This window comes from Pieris brassicae, chromosome 4 (assembly GCF_905147105.1).
Source record: "Pieris brassicae chromosome 4, ilPieBrab1.1, whole genome shotgun sequence".
Classification (NCBI taxonomy): Eukaryota; Metazoa; Arthropoda; class Insecta; order Lepidoptera; family Pieridae; genus Pieris; species Pieris brassicae.
Window position 1 is genome coordinate 8,763,576 of NC_059668.1, and position 27,478 is coordinate 8,791,053.

The following is a 27,478-nucleotide window of genomic DNA, read 5'->3' on the forward strand; positions in this document are numbered from 1 at the left end:
CCAAAACAATAACGATAAACGATAAGATAAATATGCAATATTTCTATTTTACTGTGACTTATAACATGTAAGTCTGTTTTAACTGGCAAAAGTAAGGTATGATATAAGCTGATTGCCAATTTCTTTATAATTTTGTTCATTATGAGTAAATTACACAAAAAATTATCATACAAACAGATGACCCAATTGTCTTATTGAATCAAAATATTTCCATTACGCCAGCCTTGAATATGTTCGCAGATGCAAACAATACTTTTAAAATTTATTTCTTAAAGGAAACTCCATTTGTATATCTAATTTACGTTAATATTGTGTACGTGTCTGTCGAGCTTACTTTTATTAGATTCCAGCCGAGTCAGTGATCGCTTGTATTCATTATTACTTCGACTGGACTCCAATCGAGATAACTGCCTCTTGTATTCATTGCGTGGTGTCATCACACTGTTTGCCCTCATTAAGGATTTTGGCGTTGGGGTTTTGTAACTAAACAAGACAGTTTAACTTTACAAAGAGAAATCGAATTATAATTTTAAGACTATCCTATTGTTAGTTGTACTTACAAAAAAAAAACATGTGTGTGAACTTATGTACATGCGTTTGAAGTTATAATTCTTTGGCGTAACAAGATAGAAATCTTTTAATTTTTTTTATCTTTCGCTTTATTCCAACGTTTGTAGAAAAATCGACACTAACAATAGAAAAAAGGTACTTAAAGTTCTTTTAAAACGTATTATCTAGTTATATAACGTTTATTTTAATATCACAAAAACTTATTTCTACATAATTGAAGAAATGGAAAAAAAATATTTTAAAATGTTGACTATGCTAACTTCTGGGTGTCGGTCTTTTGTGACGGTGTATGCGCGCATTGTAAAAATTACTCTAATTTTTTTCCCCTAACGCGCCAAAATATGTATAACTTCAAAAATATGAAAGTAAAATATCCCGAAATTGGTACAATTTCGTAGCAAACTGTTAATCCATCTTTTCAATTAATTACGATGTTTCATGGACCGAAATCTTAACAGAAGAATCTAAGAATTTAATACTTATTCAATATAAACGAAAATAAAATAAGTTGAGACCCGTGTCTAGTTTGACCAAAGTCATATTTTACGCTAATTCTACTAAAAGTTAAGTGAAAAGATAAAACGACAAATACAATTTAATAAATGTCATTCTTACATAGCTTATTGAATCTTGGATTCCGTTTACGAATAAATTTTCTTTAACTAAATATTCGTGAACCTCTAGATTCTCTTGACAATATGAATATTGTGTAATTATACTAGCCTCTGCTTTTTGTATATGATATACGCCGAAATTAACTTATATTTATTGTGAAATAGCATATTATTTTTCGAAATTTTAACTTTATGAAAGCAATGCAAATGACATATAAAAAAATTTAAAGCTTTCAGAACATCTTTTCCTTCTAGTTCAAGTCGAATCGTTTAGATAATTAATATTTTAAGTTTTAGTAAATCAAATATACAACAAATAAAGTGTTAAGAACAAAACTTCTACTGACTTCTCAAGACATCACTTAAATTACTCATTAGTGTAAACTAGATTATTACTTCATTTGATATTGCTACGAAAACAGGCATACAACGGCAGCATATTTTCAATATCTGCGAACGGGTTCACATTAAACACGATTAAAGACTGTTCCAAGGATATTCTAATTTAACAGATCAGAAATCATCAGAAATAACACATTTACAAGCCTGCACTTTTAAAGATTAACTCACCCTGCGCTGTCTAACTGCTCATTTTGATTCTTCTTCTCATTATACAGCATTTGAAATAGATGTTCAGCAAAAGCCTGGGAAAGGCCATGTAATTAGTATGAACCAAAGCAAAATTGCATTTCTAGAAACTGCAAAATGCCTTAATGAATGTGCTAACTAGTTATGTTTTAGTTCAAAGTATATTACTCATATTTTACTTATAAACACAAATATGAGCTGGAGTTAGCAAAGTTCAAACAAATATAAATAGTTTTGCGAAATATTTTGGACTACTCTTTGTTGAGTCCTAAGTATAGTTTATAAAGCCTTGGTATTATTTAGCTAGCTTTAATAAATTACAATTGTCCGCACTACTTTGTAAACTATCTCGCAACCAGAAAATAGTGCAAAATATTGTTTACCATAAGACAGTATTGCTATATGAGAAGGCTTATGTAAGTCCATTATCTTTTTAAAATAATATAACGATCAATAAAGGTGATACTGGCTATATATTTGTATACACCATTCATTTATTGCTACAATCTTAAGTTAAAGACTAAAAGAAAAGTTTATTTCTCTTGAAATTCAAAGCAAACATGCTTTTAAGTTCTATGTATAGAAACAGAAGTTTATGAGTACTTACAACGCCGTTCGCAGGTGGCTCGCCATTGCCGAAAGTTGAAGTTACGATGAGAAGGAGTGTTTCGTGCTCTATCGAAAACATATCGTAATCTGCCATACATTGGACCTGTTCAAAGAATCTATTTGAGAACTTTGGATAAAGTTTGTTTGGTTTTATCAATTGATCTCATTGATTCTAAGATGACTTATCGTTGAACCTGAATTCCCTGAATTGTGGATAATCTTTAGAAAGTTTGGTGCGGTAAATATCAAAATATATTTGACTTGACCAATTGAAAAGTTATATTATATTTTCAAATAACTTTGATATAGTTACTAATTTCCTTGATCACTATTTTCTTACAAGAATAATAATCATTTGAGTAAACGTACTCAATTATATCACACACGTGAGCAATGTGTAATTTAAAAGTTAACCATTTACCTGCATTTATCTTGAAGAAGCGTATGTATCTAAATGGTTATAATGAACAATAGTGTTCATACAAACTTGCCTGAGCGTTGAACGCGTATCCAAATATAGTTCCTAACTCCTTAGCATATTGTTCAGATTTTCCTGTTTCCGTCGCATACAGAATAGTTGCTTTGATACGCTTAGACAGAGCCTGACTGAATAGTTTCGAAGTAAACTTGACAGCTCGCGCAATTTGCTTGAAGTGAAACTTCCTTCGAGGCTTGTTACCGTCAGAGTTGGCCCACTGGTGAGTCTTCCAAGCGGGCTCCTGAAGACAATGCGGTAATCCTTATAATCTTTGTTAAAATATTTATGTTTTATTTAGGATACTATTTTTAGCAAATTTTCTAATATTTTAGGTCAGCGACTAACTTTTAAAGTCTAAAAAAACTAGTGCACTCAAATCAGAGCTGTGCACCAATCAATGGGATTTTCATTTTATGTACATGTATAATCAGAAAGAAACTTGTCTATATATACAAAAAAATGATCAAAGAAACGAATGCAATCTGATGTCAAGACTTAGTTTGTAGGTAGCATCACTTATTGTTATTCTAAATGTTAAAATTAAAGTTGCTTACACATGAATACAGCTGGTTTGCAAGGGTTAAAAATTTCATTGCAAATGTGTTCTCTATTAATATGACCAACAATTTAAATTACGCTCATATATTGTTACATAATTAAACTAATTTTAAGGATATTAATTTTGATATAGAGGTGTATACTAAATAGCGATTAATTATAAATTCCAATTTAATAAAAAAACATCGATATTGCACTAAAACGTATAAAATAACTATATTATATTTGTATTGATTGATTTAAGTAATGATTACTGTAAGAAAATGATATGTACAAAGTTCTTATTCACTCGAATTCACAAAAATAGTATAATTTTAGATCACTTCTGTGATATAAATCACATTTAATTTGACAACTAGTCAAAACGACGACATCGTTTAGAAAAACAAACCGGTTATATTGAACAAAATAAAAGGTCTGAATTTTATGTATTAGGTACTTGTTAACAACGTCATGGGCTGTTACGACTATCGGTTTCTACGACTAAATATGAGTAGTCCCTTGGATGTCGTTAAAACAAATTAGAATGTACGTCACTTACATCATTAATTGGAAACAAAATTGACCACGAAAGTTTTTTCAGCAAATATCTTAATTATCTTACTTGATAGTCATACGAAGGCCTGATATGATACAAAGCCATCTCTTGATGAAATACTGATGTCAGCGAGGAAGACATCGGTGGCACAATCCATATCCAATCTGATGGACAGCCACCCCTAGAACAGAGATTTCTTTCAGTCGCACTCTTCATTTCTGAAGGTCGTGTGACTTCCATATCTTCGGCAAGCCTCTCGACCTGATGATGGTAGGACCCGAAATGGCCTTTACTTAATCGGTACAGGGAGTAGGGGATCGGCCTCGAGGTCTGGTGTCCTCTACTCTGCCATTCACGATGAGTTTTTCTAGGCTTTATGGATCTCTGCGTGTTACAAGTCCCAAAATAGGATGCGTTGGTAATAAAGTGTCGAATGATGATTTTTTACTTGTATACGTAATGTACTAATTTATTTCCTTAGCTGTCCAGGAAATTCCGAGCATTCGCCTCCAATACCACAGAGAGAACAGAGATACAAATACAAATATGTATTGCGTGAGGTCTTAGGTCATCATGTGTACCGTATCTAGAAAAGATATCCATTACCGTTTATAAGTTACCTGCTCTTGTTTTCATTGTCCAAATGCTTTATAAACTGATCTGATGCAGAGTGGTGGTCTACTATAGAGGTATTGTCTCGGTGAAAACTGTGTAATACAGCTATGTTCACCTCAACTAAGGCTTTGTCCTTCCACAGAGAAACGTAGGAGCTTGTGTCTAAGCCCATTTTCAGTGCAACGGACTGAAAGAAAACGTATGGCGATTTAGCTGGCTTATAACGTATTGCATCAAATATTAAAATTAGCCTTTTTTCGATACTGATAAGTAAAGTAAAACGAACTTTCTAAAATAAAAATATCTAAATCATTTGTCTCTTTCTGTCAAATTGTGTTCACGCTATGATTTAAAGAGAGACGGTAATTTAAACTATGGATTTTGATTTTATGAGTAAGAGAGTACGCTTTTATAACTTCCTGAGTCTTAACTAAGATTTTATCTTACAGGACTCTTTACCGTAGCAGAATTTAAAAGAATTGTGAGACTACGATAGTAGATAGTAAAAAAGTACTACTTAGACGTAATAATGATTTACTATATTTTGTTTCGTTGTAGGAATACACTTCTTTACCTCAATTATGTTAAGTCGATTTACGTCGCAAAGATTCCGGCAACCTATTTCAGTACCCATATACCAGCCATTGAAGGCTGTGGCGGTAAACTCTAAGCCACCACAGTCTAGGCTCATATTGGAAACTGCTGGCAAGGCGAACCAGCGCAGACCCAGGTCTTTGAACCAGTCATACCTAAAATAAGGTAAAATCATTAATATATTATTTATAAGTGTAAAAATTAAAGAAAATTTAACCCTATTGAAACTTTTTCTATCCTTTATTGTAAGTAAAAATGTAACATAATTGCTTTCCGAGAACTCACGAAAACAATATAATATGTACGTAATACAAAAACTTTTATCTCGACTTTCAAAGATTGGTAAAATTAACATTTTTTGACATATTGAATGTGAATCAATGAAAATATAAAATCAATAAAAAATATCTTCATATTTTCACTTCACTTTATATATATAAACGTCAATATTAAAAAAGACAAAGATCTATTAAAATCCAGTTCCCAAATCAAGGGCGTAGAGCAGGTGATAAAAACTAGGAAGAAAATCTCAGTTATTTTTAATCGCATCTTAAATACTCTAACAATATTTCATGTTTATAGAATGTAGTTAGTGCAAATATTGTTCCTTAGTGTATGTTTGTGTTGTGCGCGCTGATAGTATAGCATAACGACTTACTGAGGATGTTCCATATGCACTTCCATAATTATTTCACGAGGAATATCGAAGTATTCAGGATCTTTGCCATCAGCTGAGAGAACCAAAGGTAATATATCCCATGCGGTTCGAGGTGGTTTCCATCCTAGTTTTATGCAGACCTACACATAAAAAATCCAAATCAGACACAACGATTTTACCCTATAGAATACATGAACTTGGGGTTATTTTTTCGGCGGTACTAAGGAAGTTGCATTATACAATTATCTTGGCCGATTCGGCCACAACTGATACAATCCATTTACGTAGGACATATAGGACACGAGTATGTGCACAGACATCGCCTCACTCTCTATTCTATAACTCTTATAGGCTGATGATGGAGTATCATGAGATGCACAGCTTAAAGTCCTCATCCAAAGCAAATAATATTACCGACGTAGCCAGGACGTGTCTGGCGACGATGTCTGACGCGAGACGAATGAAATGATTTTAATTTATGTATATTTTTAGTGTAAATATAATAGATGATAAAGTCCCAGGACACAATGACAGGGGAGTAGATCGAGGGGAAAAGAATATCTTTCACCGTATTCAGATTTTTCTTGTAAGAACTTGTGTTGAGCAAGCAATAATAATTATTATAAACACAATGCAGGAAAATGAACGATAATACTTCTTAGAACTTTCGTTTTTATTATCATTCAATCATTAGATTATACAATTGTCTTCGCCTTCCTGTTACCAAGGCAATAAATAATTGACCATCAAGGATTTTCCGTCAATTCAACTGCCATTGAGTTGTAAAAGATATCTTCGTTAGATTTTTATTAACTATTAAATTATAGTACCAAATAATAATTTGAATAATTACTTAAAATTATAGCTAAGAAAACATGTTTCGTAAATAATATATATAGATATATATCTGCGTTCAAAAACGTGATGGACGTGAAAAACGCGTAAAATTTATTTCGTTTTGTAATGTTACTATGATTGTATTGTTGTTGAGTTTCAGTATAAAAACTAGCTAACTAAGAGACATAAATACACATAGAGGATACGATGAAAACGACCTTCACATGTTTAATATTTGTCCTTAAGTATATTAGTATTATGTTGTGTGGTGTCCGATGGCAAATAAAATGTTTACTCAGAGGAGGTTTTTTTTCAACCGATTACAACAGAAGGTACGCGCTAATATCTACTAAATCCAATGTAGTAGGTATATCAGAACATTACTGTCAGCTGTCATTGTCATAATATGTCACAGAGCTCATAGATTAAAAACGTAAATACATAGTCATCATTATTAATGTCGAAGCAATCACGTTAGTGTCAGCTGCCCTTGTCAATATTATTTAATAACATCAAAGTCAAATTAGTTCACAACCTTTATCTAAATTGTCAATGTAGCAACATTGCATAAAATTAATAGTAGTGACTACACAGTCATAATTATTAATATAAACTTCATAGGCAGCTTTTGTACTACCGGTCAGGCGATTGACCACACCTCGGCTTGGGCCGTTGCACCCTGCAACGAGGTGTGAATCTCAGGACGCCTTTGCGCTAGTTGCGGAAAAACGCCCATTCCGGCCGAGCTACGCTCGCCAACAGCCCGAGCTGATCTATAAAGGCCCTTAAGGCCAACAGCGAGAACCCATTAAACATTGCGGACTTGAGTTTGATTGAGCCGTTACTCTAATTTCGAAATTAAACGGCTGATTCCAACACACTAATTTTTGACGGCAGGATTGCTCCTGGTTTTCCATGACGTCCTTACTTCTTACTGTGTCTAGTTCTACTACTCCGTCCACTTTATCCTACCCTCTTTTCCCATGAATTGTTTTTATCGTTCCCTTTGCCCTAATCTCTCATACTCTGTCATATCTATACAATGACTTCACAAAAACGTGAAATGACAGTTGTCTTAAATTAAATATTTAGGATTGGATATTAATATAAAATTAGGAAAGTCTCGTCGATTAGGGTCTTATATTAAATGGAATAAGGTTACAAATTAAATACGTTGTAGCTTTTTACCTCTGTAAACTCAACTCTCGCTGGGTCACCCAGCACTGAGCCGTCTGGCTCAATATATCCAGCGTACGTGATGAGCTGTGGGTTCCATATTCTGTAGTCATGATTGCCTTCTGTCCTTTGAGGAAATATGGTTATTGCAGACCTGACAAATATTAACTTAATTATTTTTTTATATCTTTACAGTAATTATATCACTCAGGGATAATGCAGGTATCTGATGTGAGATATCCCTCCAGTAGTTTGAGTTTATACACTATAAACAAACATCTTTCCTCTAGAAAAAATTAAGTATACATTAAACAAAATTTTACGAAGCGATGCCTTATTTACATCTACATAGTCATATTATTTGAATGATAATTTTAGGGAGAAAGCATTGAAAAGAACTGTAGGAGAGATGAGCCAGAGCCCAACACCTACAACTGATTAAATTTTTATGGACGAAGAGTGTAATTCACAAACCTGTTTTTACAGATATTTATGATTACAATAAAAATAAATATCTAATTAAGTACTAGATTGTTTATGTGATCGCGCGTACAAATATTGGCTGTGCGGCAATAAATTATGTTTTCTATGTGGTAATGAAATCATTCTCGTACCGCAAATTTATCATGACTCAAAAAAATATCACAAAACAGATATAAAAATCTGCGGCCATGACAGTATCTACTGGTTTTCATTTTTACGTTTGAATGAAAACAGTAACAGTATCTCACCAATTTTTTTATTACAATGTTCGTAAAAGGATAACGTATCCCCATCATTCTCACCTCGTTATGATAAATTGCGTGACAATAAATCAGCATACAAATGCGTAGCCCACAAATAGAGTTATTACCTTATATTTCCCTTATTCGTTGCATATTTTATATGATTACAAAGCGCCTCGAACATCCCACTTGTTGTGGTCACCTCTCTACAGTCGAATATCTGTAAAATGTTTCAGATAAAATGATTTTTTTAAGAAAAATATATTATTAATACATTATAAATTAATTGAAATTTGCTTAGGGGTGAACGTTGTGTTTGTGCCTCAGATGTGCATTAATTTGTCCGCGTTTACGGGCCCGTAGACATGGTAATCTGGCGGCACGACAGTGCGCCCGCCAAGTCGAGCAACCCGCCCCTCCAAAAGACCCCCTATATCTTCTTTATCGATAAAACTGCATGAATTAATTATATATATTTAATTCAAACATATAAGTACTTTGGTATTGAATCCCTTGAATGTAGACGTAATTTTTGAATATTGTTTAATGAGTAGCTGAAAGAATACTTTAATAAAATAAAATAAAAGTAAGTAGTTATATTGATATGGTCACTATAAGAAGTTGTCAGGTTAGTTAATCGCGTAATAACATAAGAGAGAAAGTCCCTAAAGTAGGGACTGAATAAATTGACTTGGATCTCACAACTTTTTACGGTAGAACGGTAAAACAATTATGAGTTATATTTTCGATGGCATATAATTTTCTTCAATATACAACACTTATAAAGATTTTGTTTACTATAAAGTTGTTTAGTATAAATGATATGATTTGTTTGTTAAAATAATATTTTTAGCTATTGATTTTAAAACAGTATAGTGTACGCCACATTTCCCTGGCAATTAAATAAAAGTATTTTCAAGGAAAATGTTTTTCTTTAAATCGTCTGCGATTTTGTTTTACTAAAGTGATATGTTCAAACGTTTTGTTTTGCTCGTTATGAAGTTAATTTTAGATTAGGCTTGTTAAAAGTTTTAAAGGGTGGTACACCGCACAAGTTGATGAAGACAAACTTTCAAAATTTTGAAATTATGTAAATTATAATTGTTACAAGATTCTCAGTTTTAATAAATTTACCTAGGAGTGTTTCGTTTCGTTATTGGGGTATTAATAATTACACGCGAAAGGCCCTCCAAGTCACCAGACTCACGCAGGAGAAAAACTTATTTCACCCGGAATCAAACCTGTTGTATGTACTGCCACAAATTACTTTCATTAGAATTGTTAAAGCCTGGTATTCCGCTAATCCTACATTTATGAATGTGCGTTGACAAAGCGGCGGATAAAAAATATCACTTAAAGTCATCTACAAAGAAATTTTACCTGTAACTTTTTCCATTGTATTCTCCCAATGCATCTAGCAGCATTCCTCCAGGCTAACTTCGCCCCGAACACCAACTCTGGCGTCTTCAATTGATATGTCCCTCTAGCATTTATCTCTTTTTCAACCTCTTGTAGTCTTTTCATGTGAGCATCTGTGTTCTCTCTATATCAATAAAAATAATTTTATCACGACATATATACAAAGTTGTGTATTTGAGTCCCCACTGTGCATTGTGTTACTTTCAACAAGCAAGTATTATACTCGTAAGGTGACCAAAACATCGTATGATGAGACAAATAGCCTGTAATTGTGATATTCAGAAGCCTGATAACGTGTTATCATAGGATATATATATATAGTATCGTTGAAATCAAATCCAGAAGCTTAGGACTCACGCCAACGATTCTCGGGTGATTCTTTCTCACTTCTATTGGAAATGAAAAGGAATGAAAAACCCTCATTAACCCGTAGGTATAGAACATGTTAAGATTAAATCAGTCAAATTACACTTACCGTCGTATTGATGAAAAATACTCTCTGATAAATAAGGTTGCATCTTTGATAACCTCTTCTGGTTGTCTGAGTGTATTTCCACGGCCCGGGATGTCCATGATACTGCTTTGACAAACTTTCTCGGAACATTTTGTGTTCTGTGAAAAGATAATATTTTTTTCGTTAAAAATAAAGTTTTTGGCTGTGTAAATATAGTATACACTTATATAATTGGTTTTAGTTTTACTATTTATTACTAGTTTTACTATTCCTGTAATATAGTTAACAACTTGCTACTTGTGGTGAGTGGTCGTACTTAAATTCGTGTAGTTATTTTGACTACTTATTTGCGTGTTGTTCCCACGAGAATGTAATGCCTCCTGCTGATAGAGGACAAATCTTTGTTTTTAATTTATTTTATTATTATTAATTACTAAAGATGTCACGTGAACATGATGTAATGGTTGCAGCTCCTTACAAACGTTATGTTAAAAAAAACATGGCGATTAAAAAAAGTGGTGGAGAGTTTATTGCCCATCCTTCTCTTCCGTTCTACGCCCTGATTTGAGAACTGGCAGTGATAAGGATAAGGATCGTATTCAGAAACATAGTTTTCGCTTCTGGCTTCTATTGTTTTTGGTATGATTACACAGAATATCTTTTGTAATCTGTGATACCAGATAAAATTTAACAAAGTATAAATTGCTAAAACATATTAATCTAATTTGAAACTATCAATTAAAGTATGGATTGTTATAGAGAAATTAATTTTAACTTTATTTAAATTTAAATTTTGTTTTCAAAAATAAAAATTTTAATAGTTTATATTATAAACATATTTATATAAAAATTTATTGATTAATTTGAAGTATCTTTAATTTCGGTTTTTGTAATGTGTTAAACGTTACATCGTTCATATTTTTTACAAAGACTTAAACAATATCCGCTAGACAACTACTACACGAAATATCCAAACGGATTAACGAAAAAGAAAAGACAATAACATACAGACAAAAAGGCAGTAGTCGGGTGGGCCACACGCAATGTTGGCACGATTTAGATACACATTTGTAAATTTAAGTCCACGAATTTATATATATATATATATATATATATATATATATATATGTATGTATGACTAACAGTTTTAATTTTTTTAAAGGAACACCGCTTTTACAGTATAAGGAAATTTTATAAAACAAAGTGGAATTTCAGCATTTTCTAGCTCAGATTAATACACGGCACCTCTGAGATTTGAGATAGCTTTTGCAACCTACGGAATGCTTTTGAGCTAGATTTTGTTGATAGAAATTATTTTAGATGAATTTGAGAAATATTTACCAAAAGTTTTCAATACACTGACCTAAATAAGCAAATCATAATAATCTTCGAAATTATAATAAAATCATAAGTTGCTTAGTCGCAATATACATGACAACATACATACGCAACATGAAACTTATTAATTTTATTTTAAGTATATCGTTTTAGATAATTAATAAAATGTCTTGTCGCCCAGGACTAAGCTCTATAATGCATTATTTAACTAACGTATCATCGAATTCGTTCGGCACTCTGTTGAATATCGTTAATCAACATAAATAGTAAATTTAAAAAAAAAACTACTTTTATATGCAATTGTCGCGTTCCTAAACAAGACTGCTAAGGTTACATTAATATAAACCGCAGCGGTTTTCTAATGTAACATATTATGACTATATTATATTATTATGTTAAATAAAGAAATTTAAAAAAAATGTTTGAAAAGAGCTGAAAAGAGGCTTATGTTGTATACATTAATGGAGAAGTTATATAACTTTGTTGTGTGTACGTCGTGTAACTAGCAATATTTGAACAATTGAATAATTCTCCAAACCTCAAAATTAGTAATATACCTCCGTCCAAAGAATAACATTAAGAGTTTAATATTAATAGTAAATTAATACATTCTTTTCTTACAAGAGTTACTTGCACTTTTGTTAATAATAATATTTCTTTTTTATCTTTCTAATGATATAAGTTACCCGTGATTTTGTACTTTTCAAGGTATTTAAAATAAAAAGATTGCAGAAAAATAATGAAGGTTCATATAATAAAATTAATGGTAAATTAAAACATTCTTTTCTTATGAGAGTTGCTTGCACTTTGGTTAATAATAATATTTCTTTTTTATCTTTCTAATGACAGAAGTTACCTGTGTTTTTGTACTATTCAAGGTACATAAATTTCAAAATATTGCGAAAAAAAGAACGATGGTTCAAAGAATAACCTTAAATAAAAAAAATATACTTCCTTTACTTACAAGAATTGTCTGGACTCTTGTTAATTGTCGTATTTCTTTCTTATATGTCTAACAATATTATTTATATGGTTTGCACTATTCAAGGAATATAAATTTAAAAAATTGCATAATTAGAAAAAAGGGGAAACGCTGTTTGATTGTGAAAGTAGCGAAAAATGTGTATTGAGCCAAGTAAAGTGCATTTAAGAGAACTTAAAATATTTGTCGTATCAACAAACACAGACAAGTCAAGTACTATAAGTAACATTAGTTGTGCAAGCAACAGATACAATACAAATATAAATTACCTACAGATACATTTCAATCTCGTAGTCTTTTTTTACACTATTATCTGTGGTTTCGTTGTATATATGTTCTACACATACATATCGTAAGGAGAAAATAGTACGAGACAAAGATTATGAAGTTTGTTAAACGAAACGATTTATTTTGACCAATACAGGATCTAAATACGCCGAACCGGTTTGCCTTAGCTCACTTAAACAGGAATAAGATGCCTAAAGAGGACTAAACCTTTTGAGGTAATAAACGTAGCGTAGTGAATATAGGTGCAAGTGCGATGACTCGGATACACGACCATAGTGACAAAGCATTATAGATCGAGACTGTTAATGAACATTATCTTAGTTTAAGCTATTCATTTGTATCGTTGAAAATTAAGTCAACATAATATTACTTATTAGCCATAATTATTGTATAGTTGATTTGTGAACTTTATTGTAGGAAAAGAAAATTCTCCGCCGCTTTTTAAAATTATTTTTTACATGTTCCTGATTGTTTATTTTTTTATTTAATGAAATAGTAATTTATACCGTAATGTTAGGTAACGAACGTGTCTTTCGTGATATTTGTTACTACATCTAAGAACATCGTTCAATCTCTAAGAAACTTTTTAAAAACTTTCAAAAGGTCTATTTCGTCTAACTTGTCAAGTGAACAATAGGTTTCTAATGGAAAACCTACAAACCTTGCCATTATAAATAACAGTACAAATTCACTGAATGAAAACAATATTTTGTATAGAATATAGAAAAGGCTTTTAAGATACTAAGCGCTAAACGGATACCCGTATCTTAGAACATTTTGACATATTAGTCACAGTTCCCGCTTAGAAATTAAATCATATGTGAGCAAAATCTCAAAATTACAATCAATTAAATACGCTAGCTTTCGTCTAAATATTTCTATTGTTGACGAAGGCGGATGCAATGAATCAGACATCATCAAGATACAATCTTGAATTTTTTTGTGCACAAATTGTCTTTCAATTACTGATTATTTCGATTGTAAAATCATGTGCTTATCTTTATGTAAGTATCAGTTGCAATATTTAATTGGGAGTACAGTTTGTGCTGTCAAAAGAGTTGGTGTACTGAGTTGCTGTAGGGTGGCTTAATCATTATATTATTTCTTTAGCGCCATAGTTCAAGAGCTGTGTTGGTTTCTGAGTTTCTCGCTAAACACGAAAAACGAGGGCAACATTTTCTTATTGTTTAGGACCCGAATGTCGTATGGAGTTGAGATCATGGTTCTTAAAAAAATAATTCGGGTCTGTTGGGACGTGACTCGAAAGCAAGGGTCTAGAGTGGAATGCCTAAGCCTAGGTCAATGCAGTATCTGAACAAATGGAATGAATAATCACTACTTTTCGAACAAATTGGACTTCGACTTCCTTAAAGAAATGAGCGTAACAATTCTTAAAAGGCTGACATTGAGGGTCTGGGCCGCGGTATCACTTAACATCAGGTAAGCCTCCTGCCCGTTTACCTGTTCTATAAAAAAGTGCATGCGTACAAAGTACACATGACAGAAGTAAAACTTCTTTGTAAATTAATTATAACTAAGATGGAAGCCCCAATAGATGATCATTTACCAGTATATGATCACTCCATGTATTTGAATATGTATATTACACTGTATATACATTGTTTACGCGCTACTGATAATTTAACTAAGTAAACAATCTGCGTTTACTGCACAAGACGTTATGCGACGAAATTGCCATCTAAAGTTCTAATATTAACTACTAAACGAATACATCAACCAATAGCGTGTATTTCCCGATCTCCCTTTCTCACTCTTTCTTAATCGGTCTCAATCGGTCTCTTCCTTTTCTTCGATAAAAACGCTTCATCCGTAAAAATGGTACCCTCATGCGCCTAAAGAAGTTTCACTTCAAAAAACTATAACTTTATTATAACACACAATTAGCATATTCTCGTATGCTATGAAAATTAAATCTTTATGGTAATGAGTCATAAAAGCCAAATGATCATGTCATTTAAAGACAATTAAACTACTATTATGCGTTGAAAGCTCTTAGATTAGATCTAAATTACGTTATTATATACACACTTATAGTTGCTTTACCTATTTTTTATTTCTAATAAAGTTTTTTTACGAGAAATTATTAATAAGGCACAATACATATTACTTGAATACTGATTATGTAAAACTAGTGATTTCGTTTTTATGAATAAAATATTATGTCGTAATGTTTTAAAATAATTTAAGTCTAAATAAAACTCTCGAGAACTCTCCTTTCGTTTCCTGAAAAGCACTCGAAAGGTAAAATTGTGTAAATAATGTAAAATATAAACAAAGTAATAATTATTTAAAATATATACATATAATTTTAAAATACATTATATAAGTATACCCTGTGTCAGTGTACGTTTATACAACTAGCATTTCGATAATTATTTGTTAAGCAAGGAATGCACCAGCTCTGAAATTAAATATCTCTACTCGATATTGAACAAAATCAAACTTGGAAGAAAGAAAAACTTATTTTTTGGAAGCTTCTTGGAAATGGAAGAAAAAAATTACCTATGACGCAGAAATATGTATTGGTTGAAACAAAAATTATAGTCGATTAACTTTTACATATAATTTTTCTTAATAACTAAATAAAAGTGCCCCATTGATTACTGGACAGTATACTAATATGCTATGCAATTTGAGAATTACCGTCTCATTTCCCAAGTGGCTACTGCGGAGCTGTGTTGACTGTGTGGAATTTTAAGAGGTGCGGTGCAGATAAAAGTAGATAAGGCTACAAGGTACCTTAGGGCAAGAACTATCAAATCAGTATTTTATGCTGTCTCTGGGGACGAAGCCTATTTGGTCCAATCTATTTACATATAAATACATTTTTTATATATTGCCAGATAGAATTCTGTTGTAATAAAAAAGTTTTATATAGAACGATTAGATTACGCTAGAAGAATAAAATGCATTAAACTCCGTTCACTACGACATCGTTTAGAACAACATACCGGTTATACTGACCAAAATCAAAGGTCCCGGCTAAATTCTATGTTTTAGGTTCTTAATGGGAATGTCATCGGCTGCTACGACTATCTTTTTTTACGACCAAATATAAATAGACCCTTTGATGATAACAGATTTTGACTGTATTGAATGCAAGTAATTGTCTATCCTAATTCTTTTAGCATACTTTGTTTTACATAGAACAGGTCACCGACGGGCAGGATGCTCACCTGATGTTAAGTGATGCCCATGGACACTCTTAATATTAGTGGGCTTGTGGGTGCGTTGCCAGCCTTTTAAGAATTGGTTCGCTTTTATTGAGGGATCTTAAGTCTAATACCGACAGATAGATTTATAATTCTACTTTTTCACGTTTTTAGTTTTACTTTATATTAACCACTCGCGTACAACAATAGAATATAAGCGAAATAATGAAATGTTAATTGCTATGTAAGGAATGAATGCAATATTACCGTCGAAAAAAGTGTCTGCGCTTGGCTATACTCTCGGGGAGCAAAATGTACAACCTTGGCTCGAACAACATATATGTATTAATTATATAACTTTCATGTGTATGTTTAAGACTTGCAACTAAAACAGTACTATAGTTCAATCTTTCTACTCTATTTCAACTCTTTTATTTATAAAAAAATCCTGATATAAACTATAACCAAATCACACCAAGATATAAAAAATAATTTTATGAGCAAGAGGTTTGATCTGTAGTAGTCTTTTGTTTAAAGCACTCGGGACATCGAGTTAGCTAAAAAAAGTATTAAATTAGAAGACCCGTTAAAGTTTTATTTATTTACAAGAAACATAATTTTGTCTTAACCAGATACCCTAAAGCAGAATGCAAATCTAATAAAAAATAATACACAGAATAAACAAGGAAATTAAATAAGAAAAAAAACCTTAATAACATTTACAAAATTACAAAACATATATATGCCTTACATATATTAGGCACTGACGAATAGTAGAACTTTTGTCAGTTCACTCAACAGGCAATAAAAAAGGGTCCGTTAACCTATGTAAGTCGACTAGTTATATTTGAATGTTTGAAATTTGCAAAATCTAACCTACAAATACCGGAATATTAATGGTTTAAATCTACAACGCATTCTCAGTATATTGCCTCGTTTAATTCCCACACAAGGCCTTTGTGACGCCGATATCGCATTGATATCAATAGCAAACAAATCTGAATAAATATTGTCACATATGATAACACAACATCCTAATAGCACTATTAATAGGAAAATCGTGTTCTCGCTTAGCAGAGTTTTTATGAGGAAAGGCACCTGTGTACGATGGCGTATTATGTATCGATACTTAAAGCTAAGTATGAGTAAAAAAGATCCCGTGTAGTTTGTTTTGTAGCTTAAACAGACCGATCACATACTTGTTTAATCAATTAAACTATAGAGGTCTGTCTCATGTCGCATCCGGAAATTTAAACCAAGCTGCCCTAAGATGGCCTGATACACTTATTACTAGCATTCCTTTAGCCCAGTAGACCAAAAATTATGTTTAAATATTTTCGGTATAGATTCTGTAATATGTGCATTATGTAATATGAGTGTAAAATAAATCGTGAAATTATCTTGTTTTTAATAAAGTCAATTACCATTTAGACTTTGAGAACTGTGGGTTAAGTCTCAAACCCTAAGTTCTACATAAATAATGATTAAACTCAGTAAACCCTATTTCAGGGTTATACTTTGACACAGAGCTTCAAGTTGTTGAATAATGAGCTTTCTATTGTAAGCTTTACTTTCCAATCCTCTGAAATATTGACTACGATTTAATATAGGCTTCCCTTTACCTGCAAGAAGTTTTTAATGTCTATATTTATAAAATGAAAACTTTTTTGTAATGCAATCGATTAACTGAAAAACTACTGAAGCAAAATAATATTACGCGAGTAAGATAGGCTATCTTTAAATAAATCTGTTCACGTATTTATGTAGCCGCCGACAAAACATAAGCCGATTAGAAACTTTAAACGAAAACAGTGTTCGTCATATATTTAAAATAAATTCCTATAACGAAGAAAAATTTTCTTTGTTAGATAGAGTTGTTTACTATAAAATGTCTAAAAAAATACTTCCAATACAGTATTTATAATACATACAATACATTATTAACACACATAGTAATAATGATAACTAATAAACAAAAAAAATAAAAAGTCTGGTCCCTGTGGTAGTTAGTGTAGCTTACCTTACCTTATTACTGGCAGCACTCCTCACTGTATTACGATACTTATTCGTCGAGCAAGGAATTCTACAGCTCTGAGGTCACCGCTACTATCTACCAGGCGCCACCTACAAACTAGTAATAGCCCAAAAAAGACAATGTACTGTACATTATCTTTTTTGGGCTTTACTTGATACGTTATGAGACTCGCAATAAACTGTATTACAAACGAAGTCGAAGCAACAGTTAGTAGCACAGGCATTGTTTGCTGTGTCGTCCCATAATTATCGTCACGATGTGCCTGTAGCTTCTTTCAAAGACTGGCATCGCACTCGTGACCAAAACGTTTTCATTCAGTTAATAAAACAAGTGTTCTTATCGGAAAACGGTGAAATCACGTCCGCCTTCCAAGCTTTCTAATTACTTGGTGATACAATTCGAAAGAGCAAATTAGAATTAACGTCACCAAAGACATATATTGATTGATAAGAATTTCAAATCGCGTCTAATATAAATTCATTCCGCAAAGTAGACGTCATAAAGTTTATTATACGGATAATCGCCGGAGGCAGAACCGGTCTTGCGCGTCTATCGTGGGATTTGACGTTTAAATATCGCCGTGCATTAATACGATACGTATTTCGCCCATGAATTTTAGTAAAAGTTCGCTATTAGTAATGTTCGGTAATTCGGTAAATTACTTTCGAGTCCACTTGCGAACTCGCACTGAGTGTTTGCCTTAATCCACCAATTATTGGACCGAGTGAGTTCGCTTGTAAACTCGATCAATTACTACAGAATACGAACTTTAAGACAAAGTGGTATAAACTTATAAATTTTAAGTTGTAACATATGAAAGACGCTGCACACCACCGCTATATGGTACCAGCCACTGACGTATTTCCAAACCAATTTGACTAAGGATCCTTCAAGATATGAGCATACCATTTCTTAAAAAGCCGCGAGTGCTTTATCCTGTGTCTTTTATAAATTGTGTTGATACTGACAGCAGACGTATAGCAAACTATATTTAATTGTTTTTTAGTATTTATACAAAATATGCACTTATACGCAACTATATTATTATATTTAAAAATAATCATTTACATACTCAAATTAGGTATTCCTTCAATCTTAAAGGAACTAAGACAAAAGCGAGAACTACCAAACGAATAACTCGATAAAACTCACACTATACCTAAAACGTTAAGGTATTTCCCGCATCCGGGTGACCGACGTAATTGCAGATTGGTCATGCGACTCTGTTGGCGGGTGTCGAATTGATTGCTATCTCATTATTATGTATTAATTACGTACATTGCCCATGGTAACACAGAATATATTATACGATTTTTTTAAAGACTTCTCTAGATTACAGAAAATTCGACGTTATTTGCTTATAGTTACGATTAGTTTTTTTAACATTAAGTATACTTCTACTCTCTCTTCTTATAGTTATTTTTAAAATCCTTCAACTTAACTACTTGAATAAACTGAAACATAGACATAAAATTTTGTTGCTTCTACAAAGTTTCAATATCTCTTGAGAGCAGTGTTGGCCTAGTGGCTTCGCTGACTCTCATCCTTTAAGTCGTAGGTTACATTGCCATTTGCGGACAATTAGACTTTCCGTTTTATGTGCGCATTTAACATTAGCACGAACGGTGAAGAAAAAAACCGTGAGGCTTGCCCTAGACCCAAAAAGTCGACGACGTGTGTCAGGCACAGGAGACTGAACACCTACTAACCTATTAGATTGACAAAAGATCGTGAAACAGATACAGAAATCTGACACCCAGACCTAAAAATGCTCTGAATTGGTTTACATCTTACTGAGTATCCCACTAGTATACGACACTTTAATCCTTTTCAAAAGTCAAAATGTATGTTTATAAACTCTTTTTTATTTAAATGACAAAAAACGTAGTCAATTATCGCCTATCGATGAAATCAGCTGAATTAATAATTTCTAATAATTTTGACAACTGCATTATGTCAGAAGTTTCAGTACATTCCAATTCATAGAAACTGAAAAATAAAACTTTATGATAGCTATTACTGTTGTTATTACATTTTGTTATCTCTATGATTGCGTAAATAAATTATGTACGTTAATCCCACGTGCACCCTCGTTTTGATGCTTACGTTCAACAATTATTTTTACATATATAGCGACTATCACTCGGCAATTGCAAATGTCCATGGTCGGCGGAAACCGTCTACGAAAATCAGATGATTCCTCTTGACCCCTATTATTTTAATTTACAATTGCAGAGTTTTTTCTATCAAAAAAAACTTTAAGTTACATAAGAATTTAATTCGAAACAGACATTTAAAAAAAAATGTATCAGTATTTGAATGAATTTGTAATTGAATGTATCGTTTTTCGAAAGTTTTTTTTTTATTAAAAAAATTCGATAAACTTAGTCAACCAGTTCTAGGCCAGTGGAATAATATTCTTAAATGTTAAGTTATGCGTTTGTACCATCTGCACTTATGTTTTATGCACACAATTATGTGGGATGTCTGACACCCAAAAATTACTAATGTGACAGGCACAGAAGTCTTAATATTACCAAAAAATAACACATATTTTATCGCCACTGGATTATAATATTTTTATCATCAACAATATAAGCATATTCATATGAAAGATAGGTATATTTATCTTAATATTTATAATGACCGAGTCGAATGCGTTATAATTGGACTTCTAGGTCATAGTAAGCAAATCGCTGATCTGTGAAATGTATGTAAATGTCATCGAAGTTACAAATTGATCCGATCTATTCATCTAGTTCTCTCGTGATTTATGGCATGGTTATCTGTTTATAGACTCAAAGGAAATCTACAGACATAGCAACCATTAAACAATACCACTAAGTTACAACAAACTCTATTTTCTACAAAGAATTGGATTGTTATTAAAAATGTAGGGGATGTATGTTGTGGGGTATATTTCGTGTATATTGTATTCTTTTATTTATTGAGCAAGATTTACGGCAAAAAATTAAGTTACTTACTAAATATAAAGTTATTTGTACGCCATTAAACAAATCAAAAATTAAGTACTTAGTAATTAACTGGATTGGTAACAATAAAATAATTTTAATCCAACTATATATATATATATCAAACTTACTAAAAATTAGCCGAGGAACACTTAGGGTAGTATAACTTATAGGCTTAGAGACTATGCGTTTTAAAAAAATGGATGGCGATCCCTGCAAGTATTAAACCCCATCTCCCCTAGCTATATGTAAAAGCGTATAGCCTAGTGTGTGAAGGATACTGCCTGTGTCAAGTATCTTCACAAACCAAAAATGGGCGTAGAGAGGCGGATGCAACCGCATCGCATGTCGGGAAGCGGATAAGGCTCTGCTGTTACCGCATCCCGCCTAAGGCGATTGCTGGTAGCGCCTTGGGGTTTTAGTGGGTATGCACAATCGCGAGTCCCACATAACCCTCCCGCACCGCGGTAAGCATTGCATTTTCCCAAATAAAACAAAATATAACTTATAAATATGATACACTATACATTCCACTGAGGAACTCAAATGTTAGAGCTCTCCTTGCCGACACCACAGTTGAGGCGAACAGGTCAATATTAACAGTTAAATTGTTAAATTTATTCGCCGATCTAACCATCTAGACGTTCCCTTTGTAATTGATGTCGACTAGGTGTATACAATAAGTGCATAATTCACGTCTTATTATACACACGGAGACACACTTTAGTTAGTAACTCAGGGCAATCAACTTAACTGTAGCTTAATTCATTAAATATGAAACCTGCTATCTCCAACCTTGCTTGCATGTTGTTAATTAATCAGATAGGAAGATATTTACTGGAGATGTCTGATATTTTTTTTGTATGAGTTCTATACGATTGTTATAAACGGCACAACCCTACATAAGCTCTAATTCTGATATTATCTGTGAATCTTTTGTTGCACGGATCTCTTATAAATAATTTTATAACTCAAATTAAATCTTAGATGCGGGACTAGAAATCATTGTATGGCTACAAATTTATTTGGTATATTTCTATTGCAATAATGAGTTTAGGCAAAATATTTGAGTCATATACTAGTGAATCCTTTAATTCACAGGGAAATTTCCGAAGACTTAGCGTGGGCGTAATATTTATTATAACACTTTATTAACATCACAATACTACAAAACAAGGCAAAAACTAAAAGTCGACTATGGTTGTAAATGCTTTCTGTTTTAAGTAGTTTTTTCCAGACAAACTCATATAATGTCTGTTGAATTGATTAAATCACGTCATACAAAATAGTTCCTACAGGGTTGGGAACCGACTTCATTATAATAATTGTTGACAGGCAGTCTTTGTTGTAAAATTAACACAAGAGTGGGCTAATTCCCACGAAGCCTTTGGAAAATTCGGTTGCGTCACCCTTTAGACACATGGTTGTAAGCACAATAAATATTACCGGTTAACCAAATTAAAAAGTAAAGTTTTGCCTTAAGAAAGAAGGAGTATCGATGTAGCAAATATATATTAGTAAGTGCAGCTTGGCTGAGGCCAATAAAAAATATCCACTAGTGCAACACAATTAAAGGATTCGGGCTTTTCAATAGTTAAAGAAATAAAACCAATGGGACTGATAACACAGAAGTTGTTCACGTGGAATTCTCATCGTATCTTCATAGATTTAGTTAGTTAAGCAGAATGCTGCCTGTTTTTGCAACAATACAGCTGAAGAGACAGTATTATCTGTTCTGACTACGAATGGATGTGATCCGTTTTGTGATCATTTGTCAATCATAGGCAAGTAGGTGATCAGCCCCTGTGCCTGACACACGCCGTTATCTGTTTGGGTCTAGGGCCGGTTTACTTACGATGTTTTCCTGCAGCATTCGAGCGTATGTTAAATGCGCACATAAAAAGAAAGTTGACTATTGATGGGGGGGTTCGAACCGGGGATCGAACCTATGACCTCGGGGATGAGGGTCGCACCTTGAAGCCTGACGTTACTTACAAATATACAGTATTTCAAATTTTTAAATTAATAAATAGAAAATTAAAACAAGTTTAATAAGTTTGATCCCTGTGGCAGTGTACCTGTGTGTACCGGTGTAACGCTGGCAATATTTTCTCGGAATACTTATTCATTAAAAGAGGAAAGCCAGCAGCACTAGGGTATCCGGTCGTCACCTATCAATCGTCAAGTTAAATCTTTAATTAGCGCCTTTGCACTTGAACCCCAAGGCCCAAAAGTCTCTACTCCAAAGGGAACAAAATCGAAGTAGGGGGAAAGATTTTAATATTTTAGCCGTTTATTATTATCCGCCTGTTCTGAGGCTGTCCCAGCTATTTTGGTTGTCCGAGGGAGGTACAAGTGTTAAGTGAGTTACTTAATACCTCCGATTACAATATATAGTCAAAACCGTTTACGACGACAACGTTTCGAACAACACATCGGTTGTACTGACCATAATCAAAGGTACCGGCTGAATTCTATTATATTACGTGCTTAATAACGAGGTCATCAGCTGTAACGACTATCGTATTCGTACATTACGTATATTACTCATATTTACGACTAAATATGAGTAGTGCCTTCGACGTCGCTATAACAGATTTTGACTGTGGAAATTAGCAAAAGAAAACATATATAAACTCAATTCAATATTTAAGACTATACTCACTGCTCCTAATTTAGTTTCAACGTGTCCTCAATTTTCTTCACGATTGAATCGTGACAATATGAAAATTATTTCACAATCATCATTACCAACCAATCTTCCATGTTAGTAACTGTTTAGCATGATATTAAGATGACTGGTTATAAAACAAAAAACTGTGTTTTTAAGTGTGAAAATTATCACATTGTGTAGACGGAACTCGTCAATTCATTGTAACTAGCATTTACTCGTGCAGGTACAGTCAGCATTGGGTATTTTTAATTGTTAACGGTACTGTCTTCATTATGCGCCAAGAGAACGACTTGATATAATTTCCCACAACACTGTCTTTATGTAAATAAGTTACATTGTAAGGAACATCAGAAAATTTCATAGTCTCATTAATGAGATGTGTAAAGATTATTTATTTGTTTTATATGTTCTGAATTTACATACAAATGTAAATCAAACTAACTGTGTATACTTGATGATGCATACTCGTCGCGTATCTTTATTAAGGGGACTTTGCGCGTTTTCTTCTAGTAGAAAAGCAACCAAAACTCACTGGATCCATTTATTTGGATCAATTACTGGATCAATAAATATTTTGAGAGATTTTTTCGGTGTTGCTGACTGTTTTGTTGATAGTACCCACACAGGGTATAATTGACATTATTTACACTTTAAATTTGTCTAAGGAATTTTATTTGAGTTCTTACAAATTGCAGTAACTTATATTGTATATTAGATTTGTCATCGTTACGATACCTTTTATATTTATTAAGAATTAATCACATACATAATAAAGTTTGGAATCTGAACACGTAATTAATTCTCGGGCTAAGCGGGATTAATAAAACTAATGACGGTTCTAGTACAATAATGGAACTAAAAATAATTATACTACAAGTGATTTATATTTTCATTTATATTGTGTTGAACGGAAAACATATTTTTGGGTCATAATTAGTATTGGTTACAGCAGTTTTGGTCAGGGAGACAATGTCAAGGAAAATATGTAACAACTTTGCATGTGTAGTTTTTTAATCAATTATTATTGGAATACGAATACATTTATATAAAGATATACCTCCAAAATTGAAAATAGAAATCGTAAATATAGCGTATTCAATTACTGTTTTTTTTCCTATTTACCTTAATACAATACATAATAACACTTGTAAGTAAGAGTAATTTATATTACAAAACATCAAATAAATCTCTTCAAATCTTCTATGCTACATAGGTGGAAAAAAATCATTGGAACTATGTATGATAGGAAAGAAAATAAAATAAATAATATATAATTAAGAAGACCGACAAAGGTATCAGATGTTACAGTAAAAATAAATAAATTTAAAAGGAAATGATATTTCACATGATAAAAGGAATATAAAAGTGGAGCAAGAAAGTACTAAACTGTTGCCCAAGGTACAATAATCGCAACAGAGGAAGACAATTTAGAAGGCGGATATACCAAATTAAGGAAACAGCAGAACACAGAAAATAATGAGATGATATAAATATGTAAAAGTATCTGAAAGGCTATTATTATTGAAGTGCAAAACCTTGTCAGGTTGAAGAGGTGAATGCGAACTAATTGAATAATAAACAAAACATTCTGCGCATCCAGTTCATATTTTTCACTGACCACCAACGTACAGTTACTAAAATAAGCAATTCTGTCAATGTGGCAATAACCAAACATCCACTGTTTGTAATTCAGATCTAATAATAGCCACATACATCAAATAGCTCTGAATAAACTCACTTTTAAATGCCTTTATTGTTTGGAAAATCTTTAAATGTACAAATGTTTATAAACATTTCTAAACATATCATCGTTAAATCAGTCCTTCATTATTATAATCATTATAGATAAATTCAGCTTTTAATACTTCTATGAAATTAGTTATATAGTTTTGTACGTTGTGTAGTGTTAGCCTAGTGGCTTCAGCGTGCGACTCTCGATCCTGGACTGTGCGCCTATGGAATTTCTATGTGGGCCTTTTTAATATTCACTCGCGAAGCGGCGAAGGAAAACATCGTGAGGAAACCGGTTTGCCTTAGATCCAAAGAATCGACGGCGTGTGTCACAGGAGGCTGATCACATACTAGCCTATTAGTTGACGAATTATCGTGAAACAGATTCAGAAATTTAAGGCCCAGGCCTAAAAAGATTGCAATGCCATTACATGGTAAATCAATAATAATTATTATCAAGTATGCTTTTAGTAAAATAGCAATTTAGATTTTCTCATTGAGTTTTCTTACTTCGAATCCAAGTTCAGGGATTTAGAAAAACACAGCCTAGGGCTCTACATATAGTACTTCTTACAGTTTAAGATACAGGCTCCGGATATGATTATGTCCCATTCGAGACCCTTGGTCCGAACGGTCCTTAAGCTTTTGAAGGAAATAGCAAGGTTTGTCGACATCACAGGAGACCAAAGAGGTGGAAGCTACATCGAACAGAGAATTAGTCTTAATTTGGAACCTTGCCTAAAGGGACTCCTTTTAATAATATTTTAGTTATTATATTTTAAGGTTAATTATAGTTTTTTTTTGCATTAGTTTATTATTGTAATTGAGTACTAAGGGTACGTATGTGTTTATTATATCTTACATATTCCTAAGTACATTGTTTTGTAGATTGACATGAACTTATCGCGTGAAAGATTTAGTCAGTAAACGGCTTGCTGCTATAAATTTTCGATTTGTGATAATATCATTATAATAACTATAACGGTGCTATGCTTTTGTTAGTTTAATGAGGTCGATGGCGTGATGTCATAAAAAATTCATTGCAACATTGAAATTGGTTTGAGGTATGGAAAGCATTATTATTGTGTAGCTTACGAAAAAAAATACTTTTGTTTAAATTGTTATTATATATTTTTTCGTAGTTATAGTTGATTTAGGCATCGTTTCTTCACTGTAAAATTATTATATACATAGCGCGCTATTTTTAACGAATCTTTTGAACACATGATTGGTATTTATTATTTATCAACAGACTGCAACCCTCCTTTAAAACAAACTCGATCCACCTAGGGGTCGCGCTTGAAAAACGATGCATTAGATGACCTGTAATGAGAAGTTATTTGTTCTAAATAAAATGAAGGTTTCATTAATATACCATTAAAAGTTGTACTTCTTTTGGCGCGTTAGGGAAAAATGATGAGAGTAAATTTTTACGATGCGCGCGCACACCGTCCCAAAAAACCGACACCCTGAAGTTAGCTATAGTCAAAATTTTAGTTTTTTCTACAGATGTAGAATAAATTTTTTGAAAAGACTTTTATCTTGTTACGCCAAAGTATAACTTCTAATGCGTGTACAACAACACAAGTACCCAGTTTTTTTTTTGTTTTAGGAAAACCCACCACTATTTATTAATATGATAAATGTTTAAATGCTTTAAATAATTAGTCTAACATACGAATATTTTTTTTGATTGTAGGCTATTTTAAAAGGATAATTTGAAAATTGTGGTTTATGACATATATATATTACAGTATGATCATTTTGTTAGCATCTGTTTTTAAAACCAAGGTGTCCAAGGCGATTACTGACAAATATTCACAGTAAAATGAACTTAATCAAACATTGTTAT

At 32.5% G+C, this 27,478-nt stretch overlaps 1 protein-coding gene across 2 annotated transcripts in view; it reads right to left on the reverse strand.

Annotated features, from left to right (window-relative positions):
- Nucleotides 1–27,478, reverse strand: part of LOC123708272 (nitric oxide synthase-like) — a 39,016-nt gene that overhangs the window by 9,210 nt on the left and 2,328 nt on the right. For both annotated transcript variants that reach the window (XM_045658917.1, XM_045658919.1), the window contains exons 2-13: nt 10,455–10,591; nt 9,941–10,103; nt 8,689–8,780; nt 7,848–7,989; nt 5,823–5,962; nt 5,145–5,319; nt 4,576–4,757; nt 4,022–4,136; nt 2,873–3,100; nt 2,380–2,484; nt 1,755–1,828; nt 335–483 (exon numbers count right to left, since the gene is read on the reverse strand). In XM_045658917.1, the coding sequence (XP_045514873.1) occupies nt 335–483; nt 1,755–1,828; nt 2,380–2,484; nt 2,873–3,100; nt 4,022–4,136; nt 4,576–4,757; nt 5,145–5,319; nt 5,823–5,962; nt 7,848–7,989; nt 8,689–8,780; nt 9,941–10,103; nt 10,455–10,591 (1,702 nt within the window). The remainder of the gene's footprint in view (nt 1–334; nt 484–1,754; nt 1,829–2,379; nt 2,485–2,872; nt 3,101–4,021; nt 4,137–4,575; nt 4,758–5,144; nt 5,320–5,822; nt 5,963–7,847; nt 7,990–8,688; nt 8,781–9,940; nt 10,104–10,454; nt 10,592–27,478) is intronic.